Genomic DNA, 27832 nt, shown 5'->3' on the forward strand with positions numbered 1-27832 from the left:
CCCCGCCCCTTGAAGTACCAGAGAGGCGCGGCCCTGACTGGCGCCATAGCCCCGCGCTATGTATTCTGCGGCTAGAGCGGCGCAGGCTGGGTGGGACTGGGCACCTCTATCCCCGCAGAGCAGACGAGGCGATGGGGGAGGGGAATTGACAGCGCTGAGGCGCCAATGGCATACTGGCGGGGCGGGGACATCCTGTGCAGAGCGGCTTGCGATTGGGCCAAAGAGCAGGAGGGCGGGCGAAGCTCGCTAGTCGTTCAATGGGACGCTGAGTGGGCGTGGTGACGGGGGGCAGAACGAGCTGTGATTGGTCCGAGGTGGGGTGGGGGAGCGGAGCCTGCTCAGGCAGAGCGCGAAGACTCGAAGGGGCCTCAAGCGCTGGCTTGCCGTTGGCTTTAACGGCGGCGGCTGAAGAGAGCCGGGCGGGGACCTTGAGGGGTAGCCGCGCCGCGGGTCCCGCTCGCCACCGGACAGCAGGGGGCCATGGCGGCTGAGGTAAGCCCGTCCGGCCTACATCGTCTGGCCGGCGCCGGGAGGGGATGCCGGGGTGCAGCGTCCTCCCACCCCACCCGCTCCCTCCCGGGGGACTGGGTCTCCCGCAGCTGGCGGGAACTACGACTCCCGCCATGCCCTGCGGCCACCGGGGAGGCGGTACCCCCCCGCACGGCGGCTTCAGGGGATACTACGGGTCCCAGCATGCACCGCGCCCATGTAAGGACTACACTACCCAGCGTGCCTTGCGGCACACGGAGCAAAGTGGCTTGCCCGAGCGTATGCTGGGAGTGTTTGGGGCCTGGCTCAGGGGTCGGAGCGGCTGCCCCCTTTCAGAGTCTGATTTGCCTTGTGTACCGCAAGTTTCACCTCGCTTAAACTACTGGCTTACAAAATCAGACCTAAAAATACAAACGTGTCCCCGCCACAGGGTCACTGAACAGTTGCTGACTTTCTCATTTAGCCAAACCATATAACTGGAAACTAAATCAATTGGAATATAAGTATTCTACTTACATTTCAGCGTATCGTTTACAGAGCCGTATAAACAAGTCATTGTCTGTATGAAATTTTAGTTTGTACTGACTTCGCGCGTGCTATTTATGTAGCCTGTTGTAAAAGTAGGCAAATACCTAGGTGAATTGATGTACCCACTGGGAGAGCTCTGCGTACCCCCAGAGGTATGCGCAACCCTGGTTGAGAATCACTGGCCTGGCTTTCCTCTCAGGGTGAGGGGTAAGGCATGCTGGGATACCTGGCCTGGCCAGGCCAGGTATGCCGTAAAGGTGTTGTTCACACTGGCCCATGCTGGGCATCTGATCTCCTGGTGGGATGGGAGTGATGGTGTTGCCAGGACTGTGAGCCTGGTTAAATGACCATCATTCAGATTCCTGCACTCTTGCTCTACTGTTCTCTCTACCATCACTACCTGGGGTGGGCAATTGAATGCCTGAGTTATGTCAGTACAGATTCCTGTTAATTATGAGAGACGTGCCCACAGAGCACAAGACCCACACACAGTACAAATGAAGACCCCAAACTATGAGATTTGGGGTGCACATATTGGTATGGCATCTGTTTTTAAATGTCATATACTGCATTTAGTCTGCAGCCCTGCTGTAAGGGCTTTCTCTATTACTATTTCTATGGCTATTCCTCCCTGGCTGCTCTTCCCTTGCCCCCCCGGCACTTTCTGTCAAGGACATGTTTTTTCCCATTTCCTTGGTACATTAAGAACTCTTACCTCATGCTCCATATTATCCCTCCATCATCATTTTGGTCAGATGCCAAAAGGATGTCCTTCTAAGAGATGCTTAGCTGGTCTGTCTTCAGCAGCACAGCACATAGTTAAGATGACAGAAGTTGCTGGGATTTCACTACATTTGTCCATTACACAGAATAATAATTAATGACCTATTGGGCTGTCACCTTCCTGGAATGATTTTAATTGCTCACACAATTTGGGATGGCTCTATTTTATGTCAAGTTACATAAAGTTAAAAGTGTTAATATGTCAGATGAAAGTTGCAAGTTTCTCATGGCTTTTAGTGTTGTCTCAGGCAGTGGTTACCAAGCAGTGTCTGGGTACGATGTTTGATTTTGCTTTGATACGTTCAATGAGTTCATCATTTAATCAACTTTATATAATAATAAAAGGTGCATACAACATAATCATGTTTCAGTTGAATGAACTGAATTCCTAAGAGGTTATAGGGATAACATTTCAATATATCTTGTGTAATCCAATTTGATGCATTGGGATGAAATTGAATTCAATGAGTCATCTCTGTTAAGCAGCTTATACTGTATTAACATTAATATTATTTTTGGTTTCTAGCTTAATTCAGAAGTAGAGGATCTGAAATCTGACTTGCAGAAAACCTTTGACAGTGATTCTGACAGTGGACAGGGCAGCTGTGAAACAAGCTCTCCAAGTCAATCCAACAAGGGAACTGCATCTCTTGGTGACATAGGTCTGTAATACTGTCAGGTCTCTCTTTTGAGTTTTAGTTTTAAAAATTGGGTATTGTACTTTGCATTTATAGGTGTTTCCTTTGCAGAAGGCTGAGAGAATGTGGTCTTGAACTATCTGCGCTTCAGAAGTCACACGTTTGGTTTGCTTACCCTTGATTATTTTTTCTATGTAACCTGCATAAGTTGCTTATTTTTCCTCTATGTATACAGACTTTAATTCTGAGATTTTTACATTTTAAAAAAACAACTTCAGAGCAATCACTAACTACATACATTGTACATTCATAAGTGTTTTTCTAAATATTATAGAAGAAAATATCTCATAATAGTCATTTGCAGTCTGACACCACTTGGCTTGCTAACATACCAATCCAAAACAACATACAGCACTTATGCATGATGTAGTGTAGGAAAATCACACCAATACCGTATTAATAATCAAAATACATGAACATATAAAAATATGTCTGGTCTGAATTCAAAGTGCCCTTTTGGTTGCTCAGGGTAAAGGTAGAGATGTGATGATGGTAGAAGGGCCGTAGTTGGGATTGAAGAGGGGAAATGCTGAGTGGGGTATTGAATATCTTAACTCCTTGTTTCCTTCTTTTTTTATCAGCAAAGCAGATTTAACAGCATTAACTCTAATGGCTTAGCGTGTGATGTTTCTCCTACATTTACACCAACCCAATCTGGCCAAATTTTTAAAGGCTGTTGTGGGTCTGTAGATGTTCCATTTGAAAAATGTTGAATTTTTTGATGCTGCAAGAAGAATGCTCAGAGCTCAGTTGAGAAGTGTAACGGTATTTTTTTATAAGGAAAGCTTTCTCTTTTTAAGAAAACACTGTCCTAATGATAGTTTCCTATTAAAGTTAAAGCTCAGTGATGTTTCCTGTACCTGGTATGTTGGAAAAGTAAATGAGAGGATAAGAGGATTCTGAATGCACACTTGTTCCATGTCTAGCAGATGAACCAGTTCTTTCCTGATACCACACTCTCAAATTTTAAATATTTCAATATGTATTATAAACTTACTACCTTTTGATCTGAGCTCATTAGTAGTTTTATGACATTCTGGACTGCAGGCTTTTTTAAATATAAAAAAGCTAAACAAATATTGCATTTCAATAATATTCATACAAAACGTAATTAAAGTGCAGCTAAGGTTTCTGCTGAACAACATTGCATTTTTCTCCCTGCACCATTCTGAAATATGGAACATCAGAACTCTGACCTCAAACAATAGAAAACCGGGAAATGCTCAGTTAAGGTCCCCCACATATCCTTGACAAGAAATTTAATGTTGCAAGAAAAAATAAAACACAAACTTACAAAACCTGTTAAGGTTTAAATATTTGCAAGATTGGGGTCATAATGTGTCTATTATAATTCACTTAGTATATTACTATTTGCTATATATGTTTGTTTTTATATATAAGAAATACTTTAGTCTCAAGGAAAGACACTAAAAGTCATTTTGAGATGGTTCTAAGTTTCTTTAAGGGTGGATAATTACATATATTATGCTACTGTGGGGGAAATGGGTTTTCAAAGCATAGATTAAATTTGATTTGCTATGCTGTACTAAACTTCCATTGGTATTCATGAGACTTCAGGGGATAATAAATGTCTCAGAGAAAAGTGTCTGGCATGGTGCACAAACTGATCATTTGGCAATTAACATATCTTTTTAAAAAACGTGTGCTATAGAGTGTAATGTATTTCCACCAGATTCAGATGAGGAGATCTTTGTGAGTAAAAAATCAAAAAGCAAGAACGTGCTTCAGGACAGTGAGAGTGAAGGGGAAGCAGAAAGCATTTTTCTTGAGAAGACTGACATTGTGGATGGAGATGTGGAAAACGGGGAGGAAAATGAGAACATTTTTGCCCCGAAGAACAAAAAATCTCATCGGATTTGCCAAGCTCTGCGGGACAGTGATGAAAGTGACACAGGTGACCCATTGCATCCTGAAAACCTTGAAATAGATGTGAAGTCCGAATTGACTAAGGATGAGTTGGGCTCACAAATAAGGAAACCTATAAAGATGTCGGTGAAATCTCGGAAAAAATACAAAAAACATAAAAGTGATTTTGAGAAAGAAACAGACAAAGTGATAGGCAAATCAAGAAGGAAGACAGAAAAAGAGAGAAAAATACAGGCTATTAGACAGCTGAAGAAGGAAAAGAAACACAAACAGGAGGTATAAAAATTTACTTGCAAACATTTCTGGTCTTTTCAGTTGTTAAATTCCAGCATTTGGTGGTGGTCCGAAGCTTCCAACACAATATGTGAGTCCACACCACAACAGTAAGTTGGACATCCACATATGGGGGCCCCAAGTTCTGGACAGGGTTTTTCTCTGAGCCATTGGTGGGTTTTATGTAATTCTTCCTTGTGTATGCTGATTGCATCAGTAGAGAACCTGCCTCCATAAATTAGCATATCTAATTTTGGAATGCTATAAAGTCAACATGATTGGCCTACAGAATTTGAAAGATTTTTGTTTTGGAGATGATGGGATGGTTGGTTTTTTTTGTTTTGTTTAATGACCCTAAAATCATGAAGATATGTTTCAAATATTTTGAAATAAACTTGTAAATTAATATAGTTCTTTCCTCCTTATGCTTACCAGAAGGATGGTGGTGAAAGATACCATTTTAATGATAGTGGGTGTCTTCTTGCTGACAAAGAACTCTTTGAGAATGATTTAGAGGAGGAAAATGATCCCCTTCTTGAAGATGAAGAGTCACTAGAATCGATAAGAGCTGCTGTGAAAGACAAAATGAAAAAACATAAGGTAACATACTTTAAGGTTATAATATTCTTGTAGAAGGTATTGTACCTGAGTATGTAACACAAACTTTTGGCGACACTGGGGTGCTTCCGCTTCTCCCCGCTATCACGTTGCTCGCTAGAGGTGAAGGGATATTAGCACCTTCTCTGAAGAGCATTGTTACAGAAAATTCCAAAAATAGTATTGCAACAGAGGCTGTAAAGGCACTTAACGAAGTTGCAGTAAAACAGGACAATAGTTGGCATCAGTTTATGAAAATGTTTGCTGATCCTATTTCAAGGTTGATGGCACAGAAAATAATTGTACAAAGTTATTTTGTTGCAGCTTCTTTGCCCTTGAAAGCTTCCATTTGTTTTGAAATTTAATAGACTTCTTTTTACCAATTATAGAGTAAAGGTCTGTTTTCTGAGAGTGAAGACTACAAATGTGTATTTGATGATGAGAATGAGGAACCTACATTAAAAGGACCCAAAAGAAAGGTGGAATATTTCATTATGCATATCTGTTCCTTTTTAAATCTCAGTAGTTCATTCTAACTTTATTTGAAGGCTTCTCTATGTTGCTCCTCGAAGTAGCTTCTTCTGTTTGATTTGGGTCTTGTTTTTTTAAACTCTTCTCCAACTGTTGTACTTTCTTCTGTTTTCTTGCTGTTTGAAAGAAGAAAACTAGTAATATAGATACACTTCTGCATTTCAGTCCTGTGGCTTCAAGGGTCTTTCTTTTCTCTGTTTAAGGAGCGGAAGGCAGCAAGATTAAGTAAAGAAGCCATTAAACGACTGCATAGTGAGACCCAGCGACTTGTTAGAGGTAAAACCTAAACTCTTTGGTGTAAGGGTGAACATAAGAACAGCCATACTGGGTCAGATCAAAGGTCCAGCTAGCCCAGTATCTTGTCTTCCGACAATGGCCAATGCCAGGTACCCCAGAGGGAATGACCAGAACAGGGAATCATCAAGTGATCCATGCCCTGTTGCCCATTCCCAGCTTCTGGCAAACAGAGGCTAGGAACACCATCCCTGCCCATCCTGGCTAATAGCCATTGATGGACCTATCCTACATGAACTTACCGAATTCTGTTTTGAACCCTGTTATAGTCTTGGCCTTCACAACATCCTTTGTAAAGGAGCTCCACAGGTTGACTGTGCGTTGTGTGAAAACATACTTCCTTTTGTTTGTTTTAAACCTGCTGCCTAGTCATTTCGTTTGGTGACCCCTAGCTCTTGTGTTATGAGGAGTAAATAACACTTCCTGATTTACTTTCTCCCCATCAGTTATGATTTTATAGACCTCTATCATATCCCCCCTTGTCGTCTCTTTTCCAAGCTGAAAAGTCCCAGTCTCATTAATCTCTCCTCATATGGAAGCTCTTCCATATCCCTAATCATTTTTGTTGCCCTTTTTTTAAACTTTTCCTATTCCAATATATCTTTTTTGAGATGGGGTGACCACATCTGCGTGCAGTATTCAAGACGTGGCCATACTATGGATTTATATAGAGGCAATATGATATTTTCTGTCATCTTATCTATCCTTTTCTTAATGATTCCCAACATTCTGTTTGCTTTTTTGACTGCCGCTGCACATTGAGTGGATGTTTTCAGAGAACTATCCACAATGACTCCAAGATCTTTCATGAGTGGGAACAGCTAATTTAGACCCCATCATTTTATATGTATAGTTGAGATTCTGTTTTGCAATGTGCATTACTTTGCATTATTCAACACTGAATTTCATCTGCCATTTTGTTGCCCAGTCACCCAGTTTTGTGAGATCCTTTTGTAGCTCTTCGCAGTATGCTTGGGACTTAACTATTTTGAGTAGTTTTGTATCATCTGCAAATTTTGCCACCTCACTGTTTATCCCTTTTTCCAGATCATTTATGAATATATTGAATAGGACTGGTCCCAGTACAGGCCCCTGGGGGACACCACTATTTACCTCTCTCCATTCTAAAAACTGACCATTTATTCCTACCCTTTGTTTCCTATCTTTTAACCAGTTACCAGTCCATGAGAGGACCTTCCCTCTTATCCCATGACAGCTTACTTTGCTTAAGAGCCTTTGAGAGATCTTGTCAACGGCTTTCTGAAAATCTAAGTGCACTATATCCACTGGATTCCCCTTGTCCACTTGCTTGTTGACCCCCCTCAAAGAATTTTAGTAGATTGGTGAGGCATGATTTCCATTTACAAAAACTATGACTCTTCCCCAACAAATTATGTTTCTCTATGTGTCTGACAGTTTTGTTCTTTACTATAGTTTCAACCAGTTTGCTTGGTACTGAAGTTAGGCTTACAAGCCTGTAATTGCCGAGATCACCTCTGGAGCCCTTTTTAAAAATTGGTGTCACATTAGCTATCCTCCAGTCATTTGGTACAGAAGCTGATTTAAATGATAGGTTACAGATTACAGTTAGTAGTTCTGCAATTTCACATTTGAGTTCCTTCAGAACTCTTGGGTGAATACCATATAGTCCTGGTGACTTATTACTGTTCAGTTTATCAATTTTCTCCAAAACTTCCTCTGACACCTCAACCTGGGACAATTCCTCAGATGTGTCACCTAAAAGGAATGGCTCAGATTTGGGAATTTCCCTCACATCCTCAGCCATGAAGACCAATGCAAACAATCCATTTAGTTTCTCCACAATGGTTGTTTAGCAGGCTTCCTGCTTCTGATGTACTTAAAAAAAATTTTGCTATAACTTTTTGAGTCTTTGGTTAACTGTTCTTCAAATTCCTTTTTGGCCTTCCTAATTATATTTTTACGCTTCATTTGCCAGAGTTTATGCTCCTTTCTGTTTTCCTCACTAGGATTTAACTTCCACTTTTTAAAGGATGCCTTTTTGTCTCACTTCTTTTCCTTTGTTGTTTAGCCATAGTGGCACTTTTTTGGTTTTCTTACTATGTTTTTTAATTTGGGGTATACCTTTAAGTTGAGCCTCTGTTATGGTGTCTTTAAAAAGTTTCCGTGCAGCTTGCAGGGATTTCACTTTTGGCACAGTACCTTTTTAATTTCTGTTTAACTAACTTTCTCATTTTTGTGTAGTCCCCCTTTCTGAAATTAAATGCTACAGTGTTGGGCTGCTGTGGTGTTTTCCCCGCCATGGGGATATTTACATTTAATTATATTATGGTCACTATTACCAAGTGGTCCAGCTATATTCACCTCTTGGAGCAGATCCTGTGCTGCATTCAGGACTAAATTAAGAATTGCCTTTCCTCTTGTGGGGGTGTGTGAGAGCTATTAAGATATCTTTAGGAAAGCAGCAGAAACTCCTTAGAGGCCAGATTCTGTTGTTGCTTAACCTGAAGTATTCAGGATCTAAAGTGGATAGGCTGCACTATTCTGTCAAAAATCTTGTTCAAGGATGGTCTCTCGGTGCAAGCAAGATTCCTGATTGGAGCTTAAAACTTGCCTTTACGCAGCTGTGGAAAGTCACTTGGAGTCTTTTTTAAAAGTTATAGCTGGGCTACATATAACTGACTCGGTGTGACTTGGGTACTTAGTTGCAACAGATTTTAGAATTGGTCTTATAATTCTGTTCTTGATAGTACAATCTGCTTTCTTATGAAAGCACCTGTGCGTGCTGCAGTCCTTGCTCTTCATGACAGTAGAGCTCTGCTATTCATCTCTGCTCTGATATTTTAGCTGGACAATACTTTTCCCAAGAGCAATTGGATTTAAAAAAATACATGTTGTTTTTGATGTACAATTTAAATGATTTTTTCCCCCCTTTTGGCAGAATCATCTCTGTCTCTCCCGTATCATATGCCTGAGACCAAAACCATCCATGAGTTCTTCAAGCGTAGACCTCGACCAACATTGCAGGGAAATGCAATGGCATTGCTAAAGTAAGGACCAAGCTTATCTCATAGTCTTTCTTTCCTAAATCAGGGCTCTCAATCTTCCTGAAGCTGATGTGGTCTATGTTATGAAAAAGCTATCTAATATATAGCCTCCCTTCTTATTTGCAACTGCATAGGCCTCCCACCTTTCCTTGGTAATCCCATACTGCTTCTATGGCAACTAAAGTCATTGCCTCTCTAGGAAAGTAATACTAGAGAAGTATTTTATTATGTTTTTTACGATCTTTTTAATGCAGTTTTACAGCTGGAAACAAGAAGTATCACCATGTGACTAGCCAACTCTCCACAGACCAGCAGCAAGGGTTTTGATTGATCGTCAGTGGGACACAGATCACAGTCTGAAAACCATTGTTCTAAGTGGCAAACCTGCTAGTTTAGTAACTAGTATGTAATAGCAGGGCACATCTGTTTTCCCCTGAATAGATTTATTTACCAGCTAGTCTCTGATGGGAGTGAAATGAAAATCTTCGGTTAAATTGTACTTGCTATACAGAAGTAAAATTTGAAAGGAACATGCTCATCTAAATTCTTGTGACAGTGTCCCATTCTCCTCTCCAAATTCAAACCACTGCTCCACACTCCATGCTCAATTTAATACCAAATCCTATTTTAGAAGGTGTGTTGTACACTGAAATAAAGAGTATTCAGGGTGCAGCTAGGGAACTTTTTTTCCTTTTAATTAAAAAGAAAAAAATGAAATCCAGAGAATCCTGCATGAATTTGCATTAATGGATGAGATTTTAAATGCCCAAATGTCAGGCTATTTACTGTTCTGTTTCCTAGAATCACCCTAACCTGATGTTCTATGCAAATGCAATTATTAGTAATTTGTGTTACTGAATAGAGTATTATACATTGGCATAAAAATTATAGTGTACAGTAATATTAGATAATTGGTATTTGTAATGTGATATGGCTTCTGAGCATCTAAGATCTGAATTACAATATTGCATTACTACAGTTGACTTCAAGTGAATATGTTAAGTAAGCAGGGCTGATTGAGCACCCCAGAATAACCCTGGTTGCCCCCCTCTCTCCCATACCTCTTCCCATCATGAGTTTAGAGAAAGTTTGGATTAGGATACAAATTTTGTGCTTGGGTCCTCTTTTTTGTTTTAAATAGTGTAGACAAATTGTACTCTACATGGCTACAAAATCGCTGAGGAATTAACTTAATCCAAGTTGTGATAACGTAATTCACTTATCAGTTGACTTTGCACCCTTTAGAGTGAACCTATTGTAACTCCTTGTAGTAAAAATGTACCAGATTAATTTTTTTCCATTTTTAAAATGGAATTTGAAATGAGGATAGGCTTAAAATAAGCAGCAGTTATGAATGATGATGTTCTCCCCACTCCCTCCAAAACTGATTTTTCAAGGACAATAAATAGAACACGGTTTTGTTGCCTCTGTTTGATTTAGGCTTTTCTCACATTTAACAGTAGTCATTTTAAGGACTGATGTACTATGTTTTGGTTGGTGACTTTCTTTTTCTGTTCTTGACAGGTCCACTAAATATCAACCCTGTCTAAATGAAGAAATTACAGCCACTAAGAACTCAGCTGTAAATTGCAGCAATAATCAGACTGAAGAGGCTGATCAGCCAGAAGCTAGGGAACTGGAAATGGGGTTTAGTAAGGATACTGGTATTACCATTGTGGACAAACCTTCCCCTGATTTAGTGGAGAACCTGATAGAAAACTGTGCTGAGAAGCACAGAGAGGATGGTGCCTCTGATATTTGTGAGAGACTCACAACTGCTGATAATTCAGCAGAACAGCAGCAGACTAGCCTACTCAATAATGAATGCAGTGAACAAATGGAGAGTGAAATTCCCTTGGCATCTGAAGAATGTGCCTATGTACAAAGAGAGGACCAGTCACAAAAAATAGGGGTGGAACATGAAGAATCTGTTCAACAGGTGGTACCAGTGGTGGGGATTCAACCTGAAAAAGTAAGGAAGTCTAAACTGGATAAACTTCGGGAGCTGGGAGTGGATCTATCCATCAAGCCAAGACTTTGCTCTGATAGTGATTCCTTTATTATCCTTGATGAACCTGAATCAAACAAAGGTACAATATTACCTGTTGCAATCTGCTTGATTTGACAAGCTAAGCAGGGTTAAGTCAGAACTTAGATGGGAGAACTCTGAGGAACAACTTTCTTTTGAGGAGAACTAATGTCACAGCATAGTGCTGGCTATGCTGGTGGCTGTACTGTCTTTCAGATGAGATTTAAAAACAAATCTTGATCCTTTGTGATTGTTAAAGATCTCTTGGATCTGTCAAGAGGAAGAGTTTAATAATGTTTTGCATAGTTCAATTCTCCCTGCAGTTCGAGTTAAATAAGGTGGTATTCGCTTTCTGTACTAAGCAGGAAGGACAACTTTTTCAACTTGGGCTGCCTAAAATTAGGCCTTTAAATCTTTTTATTCAGGTATCTGAATAAGAAACCTGACTTTCAGAGATGATGATGAGCATGAGTACTTTCTGATTATCTCATTAGAAGTCATGCTGCACAGCAAATGAAAATCAGGTCACACTCTTATTTAGCACTCTAAGGATATAGGTGTCTAGCTTTAGGCACCCATGTTTGAAAATTTCAGCTGTTTCAGTGTGGATAGGTGGTTCCATATCAGTTTAAGTTTGCATTAGACTTTGAGGTCCTATAATATAATTCTAGTAAGTTTCCATTTATACCTACATACATTTATTGATAGCATTCAGTCTGTTCTTTAAATTACACAGAAACATGGTCTGTGCCATGAAATGACTCCTCCACTATCAACCTGGATTTAAATATATATGTCAGTCTGATCATATGGGGGAAGGGTCTGTTAATGAAATGGAATGTTGATATCCAACTCTCCAGTGAATAATTAGTTGTGGGTTTTTTTTTAAGGTTTTCAACTGGCATTTGATCATGTGCCCAAATATTAAAGTAAGCCATTCTAAGTGCCTGGTTGAGCAAAGTTATCCAGAGATGGGCCACTGTTGTTAATGTTGTTGTTTTTCAAATCAAATAATGTTGACCCCTCTTACACATTGGATGCTGAAGTGCTTAAAACTTACTTACTCTAGAAACGTATGTTACACCTGTATGTATTAAAAAAAATTCAGGCACTTTTTATTTTATTTTTTTTTTGTTGCCTCAAATTAACTTGATTTTAGCAGGAATTTTTCTTCTGACCTTAAATATATATATATATATTTTTTTAAGAACTGGAAGCTCTGAAAGCGCGTTTCTTGAAGCATACACTTCACACAGCCAAGTCAAAAACGGAACGGACTGTGAACTTGAGCATCATTCGTAGAGAGACCACTGCTGAGGGAAAAGAGGAGCTAAAAGCAGCTGTGGTGCCGGTGTCTTTGGCTGCAGAAAATCTAGATGATACAGTCCATGCAAAGCCAGGTATGTTTGGGGTGAGGGTCATAGCTGTTGAATTGGAAAACAAGTATATTTTCTTGCTAAGACTCTTCTATAACATCTAATATCCTACATCTTTACTGGAAGCCCAGGCTTCAACTGGAGTTTACTTTCACCAAAATACAAGTATAAGATAATTCAGTATGTTCTCTAGGTCATCTTGTTTCACCTGCGTCTGCCTGGTTGATTATAAGCTTCCCTGGGCAAGAATCGTCTTAGGATGTTTCATGCAAAGTGCTGAACACATTGACAATTAAAACTACATGCTTGCTTCAGTGTCACAATGAGCTGCAATCAATCGATAAAGTAATTGTGAAGAAAAACACTCAGATTCTCTAACTGGTTGATCATGGTCAATAGAACATAAGGGCGTTTAATCTGTGATTCTCTTTGCAATTGCAACCATATTCCCTCCCCCACTCCCCCCCAAAAAATCTAAAATACAAATGAGAGTTACTGCTTACATAATTTAACAGGCATTGTTCCAGTTAGCTATATTGTTTCTAACCAGGTTAGTATGTTAGAAACTTGAAAAGGTAACTCTTGAACTGTGTTAGCTATTAAAGAGGATGTTGCCCTGTGCCATAATTTAGCCATTTGCCCTCTGGAATCTCTCTCCCCCCTGCCCCACAATTTCATATAAAACATATTTATCCTTAATATCTACAGTACATCAATCATCTACATAAAATCTGTAGATTAACCCTCTTGTGGTATTCATAATTAATAGCACTTTCATCCCTGTTGCAATTCTTAATACAGGCTGTTTGTGTATCGGATCATTTTATTTGCATGTATTGAAAATGATAAATATATAGGAAACTTAATCTGAATCACCTATAATATTTAAATGTTAGAGGTAGGTAATTTGGCTTGTTCTACGACATGCATGCTTTCTAGCTGTTGGTGAAGTATTTCATTTGCCCAGGGCAACTGGAAGTCACTGCTTCGATAGGAAGCAAGGGAAAGAAGAACCCTTTGCTAGCTCATGGGACTGTGCCAGTGGCATTTGTTGATAATGAGGAATCTTCCTGATAATTCATGAAGTTGTGTTACCTCTCTAAATGGTGTTTAGAAGAGCTACATCTCTTAGCCTAAACAATCAGCAGATCAAGTCAGAAAACCTTTATTTAAAAAAAAAAAAAAAAAAGCACAAATGCCTTTAATCTTCTTTCTGTGTGTGTAGTTACATTAAATTGTCTGCTTGAGGCTTCATTGTAATGTATCTAATATTTTCATTTCTGTCCAGGTGAAAAGCTACAAGTGCTGAAGGCTAAACTACAGGAGGCCATGAAACTCCGCAGGATTGAGGAACGCCAGAAGCGGCAAGCACTGCTTAAACTGGATAATGAGGACATGTTTGAGGAGGAGGAAGAAGAGGAGGAAGAAATGACAGACGAGTCTGAGGAAGAGGAGTGCAACCCGGAGGTCTATACACAACATTTTTACATAACTTTGTCAATATCTAATGTCGGCTGACTCCTCATAGTTAACAGGGAAATGAGATAAATTAGAGTTTTGTGCAATATTTATATTGCACAATTTGCCAAATGGAGACCATTCTTTGACACTAAAAAATACTGTAATTAGAATGTTGAAGATTCCATGTGCTCACAGACCAGTATCCAATCGATCTTTTTTTAATACCAGTTTCTTCCTGACTGTTCAGTGACACTAGCATAGAGGTCCCCAAACTGTGTGCCGAGGACCGTTCGGGGGGGTGGGGAGGGAGCGCCACCCAGCTCTGCTCCTGGCCCCAGTTGGCGGCCCCAGTTGGCAGCCCTGCGCCCCTGGCTGGGGCTCCGTTCCTACCCCAGCCTCTACCCCTTAACCCCGTCTGCCTCCCCTCCCTCCCAGCCACGGCCCTGCTCCCGGCCTTGGCTGGGGAGGGTGGAGTGGGGGGCACAGACGAGGGTAAGCGGGGACATGACCCTGAAAAGGAGACCACTGCACTAGCATCGGGTTATTAAGTGATCTTTACCAGTCCATATGCTAGTTCAGGCTGAGCTAAAACACTTGAAATATATGAATAGTCAGAAACTTTTAAAATTATTACAGCATTTTAGTAGCTGATTGACTGACTGTCTTAGCAACTTAAACCTTTTTTCTGCTTAGAGTAAATGTTCGTTCGTTTTGCCATACGAGTTCAAATAAGTCCCCTCTCAGTTTAGGTATGCTACCTCCAGGGTTGGCCAATATCTGATCCTTCACACAGGTGAAGCCCATCCAACTGTCTCACCTAGCCAAGTAAACAAAAAGCCTATATATATATTTTTTAAAATTGTTCCATTTTGAGTGATGCCAGTATTTTCAGCTTCTGGCTGCAAGAAGTTTGATTCCAACAGGATGGATGAAGACTTAAGTGAGATCCCTTGGCTGATCTCGGAGATGCAGTAATGTCAGACTTGGAGGCTAGACATTCTTTTTCAAACAGTAATTAAGGGGTCAAAATGACTTGGTTATTCTAAGCCCCTTCAGAGCAGGCATTGGAGTAGAGAAGTCCAGGAGTTGGAAACATCCTTCAATTCTCCCCTCAATAATTCCATGTTAGAACTGGCCATATAAAAGTATGCAGTTTAAGTAGATGGTCAAAATAATAATTCCTGCTGTCTCATTACATGGATATGTGTTGGGTTTTTTAGACTGTAGAGTTCCTTCTTGGTGAGGCTGAGGAAGATGATGAGGAGCTGGAAGAGAAGGGTATTGAAGATGGCGATAAAGAAACTGACAAAGAATCAGTTGATGAGGAAAGGGTGGACAAGTCTGTGCATTGTGACTCTGTTCCCAAACCTTCCTCAACGGAGTCTACATTGATGCTGTTTAAGGACAACTCCTCCAAAATGGGGTAAATAAACCGGTCTTTAGAAATGGTGAGCCCAGCCCCAACTATGTTTTAATTTGATTAACATACACATGAGACATTTTGATTTGAGAACTAGTGAATTCATGTGTGTGTTTTAAATATAAGGATGCCTGCTGTCTGTCTCCCCATTTGTGGTAATTTTTAGGAGTGTTTTTATTGCAATAGTCACATGTAAAAATAATAGTTTGCGTGTGACAGTGACACTGTGATAGCAGTGATGATTCGAGTTAGTTTCCCAGACCTGAAGAAGAGCTCTGTAGGCTCAAAAGCTTCTCTCTCACCAAGAGACGTTGGTCCAATAAAAGATATTGCCTTACTCAGCTTGTCTCAGTGCATTCCACATGCGTTACCTTGTCTATAAAAGACCAGACCTGAGAGTTAATGCACACAAAACAAAATGTGGTCAAAATACTTTTTTTGGTTTGTTTTTGTCATTAATTGCAGATACTCTCTTCCTGATGAAAAAGCTGAGTTGGAGGAAGCTCCAGGCAAAAGACCTAGCAAGTTAGGTAAAGTGAAACTGCTGTTTAAAGCAAGTATTTTTCCTTGGGATTTTCAGTTCTGGCACATAAGTGATTTGCACATTTCTGTATCTAGGTTACCATTGGTGTGTCTCTCCTATCACATGTTTGCACTGGGGCTGTGAAATGTTGCTTTGCTACTTTTACTAAGAACTTAAAAAACCACAGGGTCCCTCTTTGTGGTGAGGACTGGAGTAGGACTCCTAATCAAAACTTCTTGCATCAAATTGTAAGCCAAAATATTCAGGATGTGGGTTGGATTTCAATGGTAAAATGTCATTTGATTAGGTATTTTAGGGGAACTGCTGATGCCAATTCATTGTGAATTATTGAGGCATGTGACTCTTGCTGATGGAGCCAATGTAACTCTTCACATTTCTTGGTTTGTCTGCACGCATAGTACAGAAAGAAAAGGAGGACTTGTGGCACCTTAGAGACTAACAAATTTATTTGAGCATAAGCTTTCGTGAGCTACTGCTCACTTCATTGGATGCACCGATGTAGCTGTAGCTCACGAAAGCTTATGCTCAAATAAATTGGTTAGTCTCTAAGGTGCCACAAGTCCTCCTTTTCTTTTTGCAGATACAGACTAACACAGCTGCTACTCTGAAACCTGTCCTAGTACAGAGGCATTCCTAAAACTCATCTAAAATAGCTGCTTTCTTCCTTAGAAGATGACGATTCATTTTCACTGCCAACTTCAGCAAAAGAGAACAGCCACAACAGCAGCTTTGAGTTGATTGGCTCCATGATTCCATCATACCAGCCTTGTAACAAACAGATGGCACGTGGGGCCAATTTTCTATCTGCAGTAGGAGGTTTCAGGTCTTCGTCTCCAGCTTTGTTCAAAGCAAGCTTTATCAGCTCTGCTTCCAAGGTAAGACTCCTCCCTGACCTCTTCTACCTTCATTGCACTCCCCTAACAACTTCATATGTTCTGTGACTTAAGGCCAAAGCCAAGTTTCCTTTTAATCAAGAATGTAAGCGTAGAAGGTAGCCAGTTTCCCCTCTGTGGTTAATTGGGATTTAATCAATGCAGAATCTCTGTCTTGGCTGATACGAATTTTTTAAATACTGTATGTATCTATTGGAACAAATCAGGGTGATGTATTAAATACACAAATCCAAATTCTAAAAATTCAAAAAGTATTGGAGGAAACCCATTGCTGAGTAATCTGTTTTTGATAACTTTTTATGAACTATATAAAAATATTCCCATGGCCTATACAACATCTCACACTAGTGCATTTTTAACTGGGTAGCAGGACAGTCATGAATACTTGTTAACCACCTTCTTCTTCTTCTTCAGTATTTTCATCTGTTTAAAATGGCACAACCATTAACATTTTTGATGCCAACTTGTAGGACTGTGAAAAGATTAAGTGTTTATATTCTAGTTCATTATCAGATCTTGTTAATTTATTTTAATTTTTTCCCCGACTAGAGTTCAGGAAAGATGTCTGAGCCCTCTCTTCCCATAGAGGATTCCCAGGATCTGTACAACGCCTCTCCTGAGCCCAAGAGTTTATTTCCAGGAGCAGGAGAGTCTCAGTTTCAGTTTTCTCTGGAAGATGATACTCAGAGCCAACTGCTTGATGCAGATGGGTAGGTTACTGATATTCATCTTTCTGAGTGGCATTCTGTGTGTGTTAACAGCAGTAGCACAGATTTTTGTGAGGTTCTTACTCCTTTAGGCTACATGAAAAGGCACGCCATTTAAATGGCTCTGTTGGTCTTTTTTGTTATGCTGGCTTTACACAGTGTGATTGGCCCAATGATAACCTCTTTCTTAGTGTTGGAAACTGGAGTGGCTAGTATATTGAATCCCGAAGGTGCCAATGCATGTGTCTGTCCCTCACAAATTTTTAGTTGGTCTTTTGCAGTTTTTTTTTTTAATCCCTCTTTAAAAAGCCCTCCACAAATCTGAAGTAGGTCTAGATTTTAATTTAGTTTTTTATCTTCTGGGTTTCAGTACAGTATTCATTCGCTGAAACAGTGGTTAAGATCAGAAAACCATGTAATAACTAAAACCTTCTTAATCAGCTGATCTGTTGACCTCTGTTAACTTTACTGACTAAACATATTTGAATGCATTTTACTCTTGCTAGCCAATGCAGAGCCATTGCAGCTTTGGCAGAGCAAGGTGGATTTTATTCCGCATCATACATCACCAGAACATCCAAACTGCATTGGCAGAACCATTGCTACTGGCAGTGTGAGTTGGAAAACACAACTGGATCCTCTTATTCCAGATTGAGTTTGAAAGACTGGCAGTTAGAGAAGCCATCTACCCACTTAAATCAAGGAAAGCTGATCTAGAATCAATGAGAGACAAACATGGAACTCCCACAATGTCATGCTTAGTATTGCTATAACTGAGTGTTTAAGACTCTTTTGAGAGTTCTGCTTTGTCTCTCTAGACAAGTCCTCCGAACAGGTGGAAAGGCAAAATTCTCCAATATGTGGTGGTTATTTAAACTGTAGTTGCCAATTTCTAAATCCGGGATCTCCAAACTCAAATCACCATGAGGGCCACATGAGGACTAGTACATTAACCCGAGGGCCACATCACTGACATCTTTTCATACAAAGATAACAAAAGTCCCTCACCTCTGCCCCTGGCCCCACCACTGCCCCGCCTCTTCCCATCCCTGCCCCGCCTCTTCTCCGCCTCCTCCCCTGTGCATGCCGTGTCCCCACTCCTTCCCCCACTCCCCCTGGAAAGTCCTAAGTGCTGCCAAACAGCTGTTTGGCAGTGGGAAGCGCTGGGAGGTAGGCAGAGAAGCGGGGATGCGGCATGCTTGAGGGGGGTCGGGGGGTGAGGGGAGCTACGGCAGGCCGCAGGAAATAACTCCGCAGGCCGCATGTTTGAAACCCCTGCTCTAAATAAAATTTACTTTCAGGTTCTTGAATGTTGGACACCACAGGAATAAGTACCAGTCCTCAAAGCATCGGCTGTCTCTGGCTAGTATGGATGAAAATGCAATGGATGCCAACATGGATGAGTTGTTGGACTTGTGTTCTGGGCAGTTCAACAGTCAGACTGAGCACATGCCGAATGCTAATACTGGCAAAAAACAAAACATGGAAGAACTGCTCAATCTCTGTTCAGGGAAATTCATCTCTCCAAGTAAGTCCCGAGTTCTGTTCCCAGTGACCTTGATTTGTGACTTTTGGGGGCAAATCTGAGTTTTAAAAAAAAGTCTTGTACTAACTAATTGTTCAGTGCTGGCCACGCCTAAGGAATTGTAATAGTGTACTTGGAACCCTAAGAGTTTAGAGTGCTTTAACTGTTTGGAATTGTTCTAGGCATATGTTGACGATCCTTTCCAAGACATTCAATGAGGTTCCAAAGGCAAAAGGGAAGCTGTGTAATGATTTCTCTGTTGGTTTCTTTCTGTAGCAACATCTCCAACCTGGGCATCTTCAGCATCATCCTCTAAGCCAGAAAAAGAGAGTGACGCAGATGATCCAATGGCAGAAGCACTAGCTCTTTGTTCAGGGTCCTTCCCAACTGACAGGTCAGCATTACAGGAGTTCTCGTTCTGCATGGCGATCATGGTCTGACTGCACTTCTGATGTGTCTCCCTCTGGCTCAACAGGAGTTTAAAATGCTATTGACACAAACGTGGTTTGCCTTGGAGGTGAAGGAGTTGAGTATCTCAATGCTTTGTAGTAAGAGGAGGCCCTCAAACATAAACTCTTGTATCAGAGGCCCAGTCTGAGGCCTGAAGCCTGAACCAAAGTACTTCCAGGCAGTTTTAAGCAAAGCTGGGCTGTGAGCCAGAGGCAGGTCCCACTCACAGAAGTTGGCAAAAAAAGGTTGTTAGAAGCATGTGCACACACACACAAGTGCTAATGAGAGGAACTTGCACCAAGACGGCATCAGAACGCTCCACAGACATAACAAGGAACAGGCAGGTGCATCTTAAAGACAGGGTCAAAAGGACAACGTGATGGATAGATTCGTTTGAAGTATGATGAGTAATCTGTTCTGCAACTGTATAAAAGTAGGTCCAGGAGCGCGCATATTTGCCCAGCCTAGAGGGCAGCAGAGTGTCCTGCCAGTGACTGAGCTGTGTCCATTGCCAGGAAGCACAAATTCGTAGTATGACCTGTAGAGTCTATAGGGAACTATCACTGTGCTTCGTTTGACAATAAACCTGGCTCAGGTTCCTTTGTACCTTACTCGAGTCTGTGGGTTTTGGGGGTTCTCTCGGGGTCTGCTGTGTTAGCTATCTGTGCAGAGTCGGGGCAGCACACAGAGGGAACATGCACGCAGCCGGCTGTTACCATCATCGAATAAGAGCAGAGCACCACACCGGTAGCTATTGACAACATGCTCAACAGTTCTTTCTTTGACCAGTGATACGTGAGAGTTGAGAGGCTCCTAAGGCATTGTCGTTCCTGATGTCCATTGTGAGGAAAAAGAGTCTCTACTGCTATTGATGGTGGAGGTGGAAAGTGGGAAGAAAATTTTGATCAAATCAAAGCACAGGATTGGGAACTTCTCGGCTTGTGTTCCTAGTTCTGCAGCTGAATGCAGGAACTGTGGGCAAGTCATTTATCTTCTGCACCTTCGTTTTCTTCCTTATTAAAATTGGACTGATTTACATGCACTTAACAAGGATGTTATTGTTTAAAGAGTGCCAAACATACTCCCAAGAGGCATTCCATTTTACTGAAGGGGAAACTAACACAAAAGATAATGACTTGCCAACGTTACTCACACTAATGCTAATGGGGAATTAAGCACCTAAAGCTCCATGCTACTCAGTGTTGGGAGACTGCAATGTTTCAGATGCTATCATGGATAATTGCTTGTCACTAGCTCATCCAGCAGTTAAAACCCTGTTTCAATCCATTTCATATCCATTGCTGGAGATCAACTGTAAGTGTGTGATGTGGTTTGATTTTTATAGGGAAGGGGAAGATGATGAGGAGCAGGAGGAAGAATTTGGCAATTTTCAGCTCGTAACAGATGACCATGCCTTTGATAGTGAGGAGGTGAGTATTGACGGAATGCAGTGATAACTTCAGAGCTCTGCCTGTAAGCATTCAGGTTATTTTCTCAGTTATCTGTTCATTTGTGCACAGATCTAAACTTCCAGCATAGATTGCTGAAACCGCTGAAGAGCAGTATTTGGGTCAGTGTAAGAAGTGATGATTTAGAATTCTGATGTACTAGGTAAAATATCTTGGTTTTGTGGGCATTTTGAGAAAAATCCAGGAGGTTTTAGTCTGTTTTTGTTTTTAGCCATTGAAAAACAGAGGCAGTTGCAGTTATAGGGAGTAAACGCTCTACGGAATGTCTTAGGAATTTCTGAAAACTGTTCCTTGTTGACTGATAGGATGAAAAAAGTGAAGGAGATGAGAGAAGCGAAGATGAAGCAGAAGTTAGTGATGATGAAGAGGAGCTATTGAGACAAAGACAGGGCTTAAAGAAAAAATTGTGAGTAAATCTTTCTCCCTTTCTGTCCTGTGAGAAAAGCAGAACCACGTCACTAGAAATTTAGTTTTTAGTTAAGAGTCAGAGTTGAAAGAGCTTTTCAGGAGCTAGTAATCTTTAAATATAAAAAGCAAGAGATCAGGATAAAAGTAACAATGACTTTTTTTTGTTTTTGATGAAATAGTACTTCTCTTAATATTGCTTGTGACTTAAGCTCTTTCCGTGAGTGCTGTAGTACGCATTTTGCAAGTGAAATGATCTTTGGTTTTTTTTTTTTCTTAGAAGGCAGTTGTCATCTTGCCAGATGGTCAACTGGCAAGAAAGCTCAGAACTAGAATAATAGTGGGCACTGCAGGACCGAGGTGAAGTAAACTGGCAGACTTTCCATACGTTCATATGCTCTTAAACTTGAATAACTTAATCAAATTGAAACTGAATAATAGCATCTCTAATTTAGCATACATAGTAGTTCCAGAAAGACTTCGCTCTTGCTTTCAAAGATTCACGCGATGCAGCTAAACGTTCTAACTTTAACTCGTTTGGAAACTCTCTTCTAGAAAACTGCAGGATTTCTTGGAAGATGAGGCAGAGCTGTCTGGGAGTGAAGTAGGAAGTGAGGATGAATATGATGGTGAAGAGCTGGATGAATATGAAGAAGAGATTCTTGATGAAGAACTCCCTCCTGAAGTGGAACTACAGGATCAAATTAACAAAATACACATGTCAGTAGCAATCCTAGTATACTTATACAGTACAGCAAATGCATATCTAAAGTTATAATTGGTTATAATCTGCAATTGCAAAACTAACCTAGGCTTCTCTCCTTTGGACAATAACATTAGGAAGGCGATGCTTGATGATGACAAGCGTCAGTTACGCTTGTACCAAGAAAGATACCTTGCTGATGGAGACCTGCACAGTGATGGTCCTGGGAGAATGAGAAAATTCAAATGGAAAAACATAGGTATAATGTTGGCATATTAATCTCCTATTGTAGAGCAAAAAATACAGTGTGGGAGATCAGGGGAGGAAAATGCTTTAGCAAGTACTTTAATATGAGGCTTACGGTTGTAAGATCTACTGATCCCTAGTTTTATTGTTTTAATACACACATATTGTTTGTAACTGGGAGTGGGGGACTTGCTTGGACTTCTCTTGCCTGGTTTCAGACCACAGTAGAACCTTGGCTTGAAAAGTCTGAAGAAACCATTTAAAGCCATTTTTGGATCACATGCTAGTCAAAACAGAACACTCCTGGGGAATCAATAACTTTAACTTTAAAAAAAAATAGTAACTGTTAAAAGATTCTCTCAGTCTTAAGTGGTTTTAAGTCCCACCATCTAACTAAAATAGAATATAGATGCTGTCTATTGCTCTTCTGCAGACTAAGTCCAGGAAAAAGTAAACAGAAAGCTGATGGGCATGACTTTTGAATCTTTTAGTTAAGGTGTATATAATGATCCCCATTATAGGTTGTCTGCAGGACTTGAACCTGGAACTTTCAGCACAGGCCACTACCACTTGAGGAGGTATAGGAGCATCTCCAATCACTTTTTGTCAGCAGAAGGTTCTTACTCTATATGTGTAGCCACTAGAGGGGGATACAACAGATCCAGTTTGTTACACACAAATAGTTTATATTTTTTGCAAGACTTCATATGTTGCTGTTCTGGACTCCCCTAGGACAATACTATTGTGACAAGATACAGTCTATATTTTTCCCCAGTAGCTTTCCTTTAAGGAGTCACTTACTTTTTTTTTCCAGATGTGAAGTGAAGAATTCACTGCCTCTTGCTGGATTTTGTAACTCTTCTACTCTGTTCTGAAACATCCCTGTTATCTCTGCATTTTGGCACAAACCTATTAAACAGACTCTTAGTATTGACAGCCATTGCCCATTTGCTTGGGAGCAGGAGGAATGGTTAGTTGGGCAAAAGAGAATCCTACAGACATTCTGATTGTATATTTCCTGTAGAAACGAGCAATACTCAAATTGTTCTTGATGGCTTGGTTTTAGGGTTTATTCCTGGGTACAGCATAGCACGCTTAATTTGCTGGGGCAAGATCTCTTGTGTAACGACTGTGCCTCTGGTACAAGACTTGTTTATTCATAAGTCAGTCTCCAGCCTGTACCATTATGTGCAGTGTATACAAACTGTGTGCACAGGGAATGTTTCTGCTAATTTTGATGTCAGTAAGGAATAAGCAGTAGACTGTGGCAACTGTAAATGTATGGTAATCTTAATTTAGTAGCCAAGAGTAAATGAACATTATCTTGTATGTTTAAACAAGAATGTGGCTTACATGTACATGAGCATTCTGCAGACAAAATTTGTGTTGCTGAAGTACCCTGCTTTAGTTCTTTACATTGTTTAAAGCTGTTAATCTTGTTGAATGATGCTTTCTAAAACGCCTTACAGGAAACATTTCCACTGGATATTTCATCACTGTTTTGCTAAATGCTTTGGTTCCATCTGTGTCATCCATTTAAATAAGAGGAAGCATTCTGCATGTAATTCACTTCAGAGATCCATTGCCAGGAGTTGTTTAGGAGAAGAGAATTCCGGGCAGAAAGGATTTCGTTGCAGCTTAACTAGTTCTAATAACTTGCGTGTGTGGGTTGGATTTTTTTGTGTTTTTGGTTTTTTTTGTCTTTATTGTTTCTGAAATTCTTACTGATCTCCAGTGGGGAGAGACCTAAATTCTGTGTGTCCACTTACTACATTCTTAAACAAAACCTGTGTACTTTGTGGAACCTTTTTGGAAGTATAGGTTTCTTTTTAGTGGACAGGAAAGTTCATCTTCATTCCTCATGCCTCTTTATGATTGGGAGAACTAACTGTCTCTTCTTTTCTAGATGATGCTTCCCAGATGGACTTATTTCTCAGAGACTCCGATGATGATGATGATGAGAATGAAGAACAGCTTGATGAGACAGAGACAAAATGGAGAAAGGAGCGATTTGAACGAGAGCAGTGGCTCCGTGAGCAGGTATTGTGTTAATCTGCAGAAAGGCTGACTGCTTAATACTTCTGTACACCATTAACAAAGTATGATAGACTGTTGGCAGAGCTCTCGGTTTTATTGATCCTGTTAGTTAAAAACCATATCAATTATAGTTTTCACTTCTCCCTTGTATAGCACCTTTTGCTTTCCCTCCTGTGATCTTGGCAAGCAGTTTCCCCGTCTTGAGGTCATGCCCTGAGTTCGTGGCAGAGCCAGAAATCCTGTTTCCTGCTCCAGAATCCTAATTCCATGGCCTATAAATTTCCAGGTCAAGTTGCTTTAATTAACGTAAGGTCTGAGGAATGAAATCTAGTTGGTATCTTGAAGCTTCGACTGTTGTAATAGATAAAAAGATGCTGATGAATGACCTGAAAAACTGCAGGAAACTTTAAATGCTGGTTTTATATTGGCCTTGTATCCTAAAACTGATGTAGTAAAGAGAGTTAGTATGTTCAAGTCGCTGAATGAAATGTCCATTGTTTATTTATGAATTAGCAGTCTAAAAAACATCTATTTTTATCAGACAGAGAAAGGAAAAAATGAAGGGGAGGAGGAGGAAGAAGAAATTGGTGAAAATAGTCAGTTCATGAAACTAGCAAAGAAGGTGACTGCTAAGTCCTTGCAGAAGAAAGGTAAGTTTGCTTCACACTGAAGTGGCATCCAAGAAGAAAGAAAACCTTGACTAGCTACTGACAGTTCCAAGCACTAGTGAAAGTTGCTTTTAGACTAGAGATCTCCACTCATTCCCCCCCATGCCAGTGCAGGATGGGCTCCAAGTTCGTTAGAGCTTTGACTTGTCTGGCACTAAGAGATGTAGCTGCAACCTTGATGGCCAACAAACATTTTTCTTTGCTAAAATATTTCTTTTCCATTAATTTTTTTTTTAAAAAGTTAGTGTGGCAGTATGTCCCTGTGCTCTGTCGTCTTCCTCTTTTGGTCCCTGCCTCATAAAGACTTTGAGTATTGTGACAGTCAGCAGAGCACACCACTTCCAAGAGGCCAAGCTGCTTAAGGAAAAATTGCACAATGTGGTTTAAATCAAATAATCTAGTCAATTTTTAACTTGCACATGGCAAAAATGTGATTCTGAGACTGCATAGCTACTTCAGAAATAAACAAGTTCCCTGCCAGTGATAAAGACTTCATTGCCGTTGGTGGTGGTGGTCAGTTTAAAACTGACTGCAGCATTTCTTGAAAGAGGATTGCTGTCCTTTGTGAGTGTTTCTGTCTGGTACAAAAAGGTTTTTTTTCTAATGATACTCCAGAATTAAATTTATTTTCTGTGTTTTTCCTCCCCCCACAGCCAACCCTGTAGCAGCTATACAGGAAACAAAATCACTACCAAGAAATCCCTTTGAAACATTCAGACCTACCAGTGACCTTCAGGTTGGTACCTGCATGGCATGAACTTGGATGTGTATTTTCATGTTGCATCTACAGAATGCATTTAAAACTATAGATAACTGATGACTGACCAGATATAGAAGGGTTTTGGGGAGCGTGGGTGCAGTGTGGTTGTCTCTAAGGAACTGTAGTGTATTAAAATTATTCATGCAATGTGTTAATGTAAAATTCATTGGTTGTCTTCAGCTAAAGAATGGATCACTTCTGAACAGACCTAAAGCTGTCCTTCAGAAGCTTGCAGCCATGTCAGACCTTAATCCAAATGCTCCCCGAAACTCACGAAACTTCGTCTTCCACACGCTTTCCCCAGTCAGGAGCGAAGAGGCAAAGGAGAAATCAAAACCGCAGGTACAGATTTGTGGGATATGCCAGTAGTGTCAATTTGCATATGTTGCCATGTTAAAGAATGTGCAGGGGCAAAATCCTGATAGGCAGATGGGGACAGCTACACTTTGTTTCAAATGTGACCTTGTAATTTATAGCTTGTAATTTACTACATGCACAATGTAGTAAGAGCTGTTTGTGTGCATTGCCTGAAATAGGGGACAAACTGGAAAACCAAGTGGAATATTTGGGATTAGGATGAGCATATGTGCTCTCATTGGACAGTGGTGATGAGAAACCTTGTTGTAACTGTCCTGAATAATCACAGATTTGTATTGCCAATATATCATGCTTTCCTATAGGTGATGAAAAGAGGTCCTACAGAGATGGTAGCACCTTCACCCAAACGGCCCAGGACTGATGATTCTGCAACACCAGGGAACCAGAGCCGAAGCATATTCCGATACTTGGAGAGCTGAATGTTTGTTTGGGGACAGTAATTGCATCATGTCTCGTTGCTAGTGACAGTATATGCTTTGTAAATCTCTAGCTTCAAGCACCAATGGAAAACTGTTTCTCCTTTGCCTGGATTCTTCTGACCTGTGTCAGTGCTGCCAGATAAGTCTTTGTATACCCCACAAGGTCTTTCCCAGTATTCCAGGACAACCAGCAAAACCTAAAAAAGTCCATGCTTTGGATGGGCAGAGACTGAGTTAATACTTCGTGCCAAAGCATTACTGAAATTACACTATAGGATGCAGATCTTTTGAAGTACGACTCCTCAAATGTTTTGACTCAGTCCCACTTCCTCCTACAATTCTGTTAGTGAAGTAGTCTGTTTTTAGGGTAACTGTACCACCTCTGTATTGTGGAGAACTGATCTATAAAGGACCGAGGGCTGCATCATTGGGAGGTGTGGTGTCCATAATAGCAATGGTTTGCATACACTGTTTACAATTGGAGTATTAAGGTATTGCTATCTTCCTTTTATACCTACTGCTTTCTCTAATGCTGACCATGTACAGACTTGATATCCCAAAAGGTTAGGGTTTACATTTTAAATACTTTTTTTTTTATTTTTATAAAGTTAACCCTTCTTTTATAGAACAGCAGTGTAGCTTTTCTTCTTCTTCTCGCCCCCGCCCCCCATTACCTTTTACAGCCAAACTTCACATACACATCAGCATATCGTGTCTACATGTATGTGAAGAGGTTCTTTTACACAAATGAAGACTTATTTTTTTTAAATTGCCTGTTGCTTTGTTTTGGACCAAGGTGCCATCTTCCATGAGAATTCATCCTTTGTAGTGCAGACAGAAATGTAAGGCCTTCTTTAGAAAGAAGAAACAAGATTTTATACTAGCAAAGAACCACTGTTCCCAATTATTCTAAAGTCTGAGGCAGGAACAGAAACTTGGAAGACCAGTAAGAGTGTACAACGTGCACCTGGCTATATTGTGAATGTGTGAAGCTAAAACTTATTCATTGTAACATACAGGCTAATTCAAAGACTCCACATGTTCCTAAGGCTTGATTTGAAATGCTCAAGATGCTGACCTGATCACAGAAGAATCCTGAGTTGTACATTTTGTAATTTCATAAGCACACTTTGGTGTGTTTGGTGGTGTAAAATATTTTAATGTATATTGTGTTTATAAGGAACTATGGTACTGTTGGAGTGCAATTTTACAATAAATGTGTGGGGTTTTTTTTAA

General features: G+C 40.4%; 1 protein-coding gene across 2 annotated transcripts; it reads left to right on the plus strand.

Annotated features, from left to right (window-relative positions):
• The first annotated feature begins 327 nt into the window (after positions 1 to 327).
• Positions 328 to 27832, plus strand: CLSPN (claspin). 2 transcript variants are annotated; one of them, XM_048825642.2, is made up of 25 exons: positions 328 to 492; positions 2327 to 2462; positions 4192 to 4661; positions 5094 to 5258; positions 5645 to 5734; positions 5990 to 6062; positions 9001 to 9109; positions 10631 to 11196; positions 12344 to 12535; positions 13800 to 13978; positions 15193 to 15395; positions 15858 to 15922; positions 16606 to 16811; positions 17379 to 17539; positions 18838 to 19064; positions 19338 to 19455; positions 20857 to 20941; positions 21286 to 21386; positions 21941 to 22105; positions 22226 to 22347; positions 24241 to 24374; positions 24913 to 25021; positions 25693 to 25775; positions 25980 to 26141; positions 26480 to 27832. In XM_048825642.2, the coding sequence occupies exons 1-25, from the start codon at positions 481 to 483 to the stop codon at positions 26594 to 26596; spliced, it is 4050 nt and encodes a 1349-aa protein (XP_048681599.1). In that variant the 5' UTR covers positions 328 to 480; the 3' UTR covers positions 26597 to 27832. The 2 variants fall into 2 exon arrangements, with proteins under 2 accessions (XP_048681599.1, XP_048681600.1); XM_048825643.2 differs by having other exon boundaries at positions 16609 to 16811.

Source organism: Caretta caretta, chromosome 19 (genome assembly GCF_965140235.1).
Source record: "Caretta caretta isolate rCarCar2 chromosome 19, rCarCar1.hap1, whole genome shotgun sequence".
Taxonomy (NCBI): Eukaryota; Metazoa; Chordata; order Testudines; family Cheloniidae; genus Caretta; species Caretta caretta.